Below are 3,933 nucleotides of genomic sequence, written 5' to 3' on the forward strand. Positions count from 1 at the left end.
ACCTTTGTGCTATCAAACCTTCTACCTTCTAGTTCAACTGAGTCAGCAATGCAGAACACGCCATCTACAATGTAATGCCCGGGACAGATGATGACTTTGTCTCCTTCATAGCAGGCACTTACAGCTGTCAGGAGGTCATGGTGAAACTGCAAAAGACAAAACAAACTACAGTCAGCTCCTGAAGAATGCTATAAAAATGGATGCATTTATGCCCTTAGAGCTTGCTTTTCAATTAAATGTTGCTGCTTTTGTAAAGAAACCCTTTGTAATGGCATCAATAATACACAGTTTCTGCTTTGAATTCAGGAATTGCAGCACTCTCTGGACAAAAACAACTTTAACATATGCCTTTGATGTTTGTGTAATGCCCATTTCCCCACGAGGAAACTGGGGCAGAGACACAAATAGAAGAGCATGTGCATCAGAAAGCAAACTTCACTACTGCCTTGGTTCCAGGCCAACATCTGAATTGTGCCTCAAGTGATTTGCCATGATTTACTGAAGAAATAGGTGACAGAAGGGAAACAAAATAAAAAACAATTCACCTACTAGATCACAGCTGGTCTGAACACTGGTGTAACCCTTCCCTCTTGGTTCAAGTCAACCCAAAACAGAGTTCAGATATCACAGTGGCAAATATGGTGTCCACATGTTCCTTTTCCTTGATAAAGAGGGCAGGCTGATACCCTTCACAAACATTACCGTGAGATTCCAAGCCAAAGGATAAAAATAGTACAGAAAAACTACACATTTATTGCTTCCCAGCAAATTCCAGTGTAAGCATAATAACATCAAATCTGACTTGTAGCCTAAAAGTGAATCCAGGACCTTCCCCATGGCTCCATTTTGTCCATCTGTAATTCATGAACTTGATCAGAACACAGCAAGCATTTGGGTCCAAGGAATTCAGACTGTCCTTAACTGCTGAAGCAGCAAGTCCTGCCTGAATTCACAAAAACTAAACAGAACTGCTCTAAAATAAATGTATCTCCTACACAGGACTAAAGCAAGAGAATGACATTCCTCCCTTCAAACTCTAGATCATTATCAGCAGCATCAAGAGACACAGGTATTTCAAAACTAAATGGAAGTATTACACCTTACCATATTTCACTGTAGAATTATTACAAGTTCATCTCATTTCCTACACACAGGAAGGAAACTGCTTGTATAGTGTACTCAGCAGGTACAAATGAAGTAAAAGAAATTATTTGTATCAGCCAGTCTTACCACTTATTGTATAAATTACAGTGATTTTTTTTTTGAACTGATAAAAAATAGCACTGGGCAAATGTAGTATCTTTCACATGATAAATTAACTTATTCTGCACACGGTTTCATGAGGGGAAAAACTATCAGCAGACAATTCCTGTTACTGCACCTGCACTTGGATATCTTCACCATAACATTCTGGGTAAAGTTTGTCCCTCATCAACAACTGGAGCTGACTTGCTGCAATGGTTGAGGGTACAACATGTAAGACCTTGGCACCCGTTGTCCTCAGTCCTTTGGCCTGGAGACTTCCATACTTTTGGTAACCAAACACATACCTACAACAAGAACAACACAGCCATCAGCTCCTTCTTCAGAAAACACATCCTATATGTCATCTTATTTTGCTCAGGGCCTCCTCCTTGCACAAACCCACCAAGTACCTCAGCTGAGGATTCTCAATCACTTTTAGCTTTTGTTTTAAGTGCTCTACTTCCTCATACAATTTGAGTCCTTCCACCATGGAGACGTTTTCTACTTCCGAGTCTGAGTCACTGGCTGAGATGCTGTTCCTCACGTTTAGAAACTTCCCATAAAGCTCTTCACATTGAGACAACAACTTCTGGTAATCAGCCACAAGCCCAGAAGGCACACGGTGTTCAAGGATGTCATAATGCCTGCAATTCAGAGCAAGGGGTCAGCATATTTCACATCTACAATTCTCAGAGATCAAATACAAGATTGGAGAGAACCCCAGGAGTTTTGCATCACTACTTTAGTCAAGATTCTCTGCAGCCTATATTATTATATTACACATTTCATTTGAAAGCAGCAAAACCAGAAAATCTGAACAGACACAAACATTTGACTTTCTAAATAGTTGCCCATCCACCTTGAAAGATGGTACACAATTACCAGAAATTCACCCCAGAAAAAAACAGAGGCATAAGCACAGCTTTTATAAGGATTACAACTTGTACCAGTGTGATGATGGTTATCACTGGGGGGCTGTCTGATGGAAGGTCAAGGATTAAAGGGAAAAGCAGGGCTCAGAAATCAAGTGGCAACCTCAGCTGTGCCTTCTTCCCACACAAAGTTTGACCATCGGACAGTGAACGCTGTTAGAGCAAACTTGCTTTGGTTTATTGGTGCACAGGGGTTTTTTCCATCTAGTTGTGAGTCACTATTCCCACATGACACTTTCCTGTGGTTCTGCCACAAGAACATCAAAGGTGTGGCACTCACAATCTCAGTCGAGGCTCAACACAGCGCACAAAGTAATCAAACTCATCCTCCTCCTCCTCGTCCCAGGTCCTCCAGAGCCACCGGTAGAAGAACCTTTTGAAGCAAAGTAAGTGTTTAATCATAGAAAGGAGGAGAGCAGAGGCAACAGCATTGGAAACACGAATGTAACCAATCTGAGAATTGTCCCAAAGCATCACCACTTGCCAAATCAATGCTACTGTCAAGTAAGCTGCTTAGTACACAGAGAAATCATCTTTCTGGCCTGCTTTTTAACTGCATCAAGAGTTTTCTTTGGTGTGTCTAAGTTCAAAATTCATAATGGCCTGGGTCCCACTTTCATCAAAAGAGAGTAAACAGCTAAAAGCTGGATTTGAAAAACAGGACTGACTCTCTTTGGATCCTCTTTTTTCTTGTGTGGTTTTGGCCAAGCATCCTCCAGCTAAGCTCTCCTTTTGACAATGTAGGTCATTCCTCTGATTTCAGCTTTTTTATCCAGTCCTACAGCCTATTGGTAGAGAGCTCTCAAACAGCATGCAGGGCATGAAAGCAAGGGAGGTGGAAAAGAGACAGAGAGATGATAAAGAAAGGAAAGTAAAAAAAACCAGAAGATGCGAACAGACCTCTAAAGAACAAAGAGCAAATTTAGGAGAGGAGGCAAAACACAGAAAAAAAAAGAAGAATGTGACAAAAAAGGAAAAATTCACCAAAATTATACAGAAGACAAAGGAACACTATAGTAGAGTCTGCAAGGTGATACAGTCCAAGGAAATGTGGGCTGGAAGAGAGAGGGAAAGCAGTCTCCTCAGAGTCCCAGTCATCAGATTTACTTTGGAAAGCTTGGCTCAAGGAGCTCCCAGAATGGCCACAAGAATTCAGGACATGACCCACGGGGTATTAGCAGAGTGTAACTGTCCTACCTGACGTGCTCTACAGCCAGTGCTGTCTGGTCAAACTCTCCTGACTCATCATACACAACCCACAGCTCCTGCAGCAGGATCTGATATTGCTTCAGCTCCAGGAGTTCCTGCATGCACTCCAGGGTAAAGCTGCTGTCCCGTGACTCGCACAGGAAAGGGTCACCGAGTTGCACAACTGCTTTCAGAGACGAGTAATCCACATCAACAACCTGTTGGAACAAAGAGCTGGGAAGAGCTCTCAGAACCTTAGATCCGGCCCAGAAAGGTGGACATGACATGCCTAAGTCAGGAGGGCACACTGGGGTCCAGCTGACCCACACAAACCAACACAAATGGCACAGGACTGCCAAGGCCACCTCTGCAGCTGAAGGGGTAGCTCAGAATTAAAGCTGCTCAGAACCACACACCTGGAGAGCCTTTTCCACATTCACAACTTCATTCAAATCCCTCATAATGCTCATAACAAGGCCACTAAGTTTCTCCCTAGTTAGGTTTCTTCTTTTGCTGCTTTTAAAAAATGGCAAGAGCAATACCCTCAGACTCAAACAAATCAACACTT

The 3,933-nt window shown here is 42.5% G+C and overlaps 1 protein-coding gene across 1 annotated transcript in view; it reads right to left on the minus strand.

Annotated features, from left to right (window-relative positions):
- Positions 1-5: 5 nt before the first annotated feature.
- Positions 6-3,933, minus strand: part of SHCBP1 (SHC binding and spindle associated 1) — a gene marked incomplete at its 3' end in the record, with an annotated part of 6,961 nt that continues 3,033 nt past the window's right edge. The window contains exons 4-8 of the mRNA XM_027631907.1: positions 3,375-3,583; positions 2,458-2,550; positions 1,656-1,889; positions 1,382-1,550; positions 6-146 (exon numbers count right to left, since the gene is read on the minus strand). Of these exons, the coding sequence (XP_027487708.1) occupies positions 6-146; positions 1,382-1,550; positions 1,656-1,889; positions 2,458-2,550; positions 3,375-3,583 (846 nt within the window). The remainder of the gene's footprint in view (positions 147-1,381; positions 1,551-1,655; positions 1,890-2,457; positions 2,551-3,374; positions 3,584-3,933) is intronic.

The sequence above is a fragment of the Corapipo altera genome, unplaced genomic scaffold (genome assembly GCF_003945725.1).
Source record: "Corapipo altera isolate COAL_440 unplaced genomic scaffold, ASM394572v1 154, whole genome shotgun sequence".
Lineage (NCBI taxonomy): Eukaryota > Metazoa > Chordata > Aves > Passeriformes > Pipridae > Corapipo > Corapipo altera.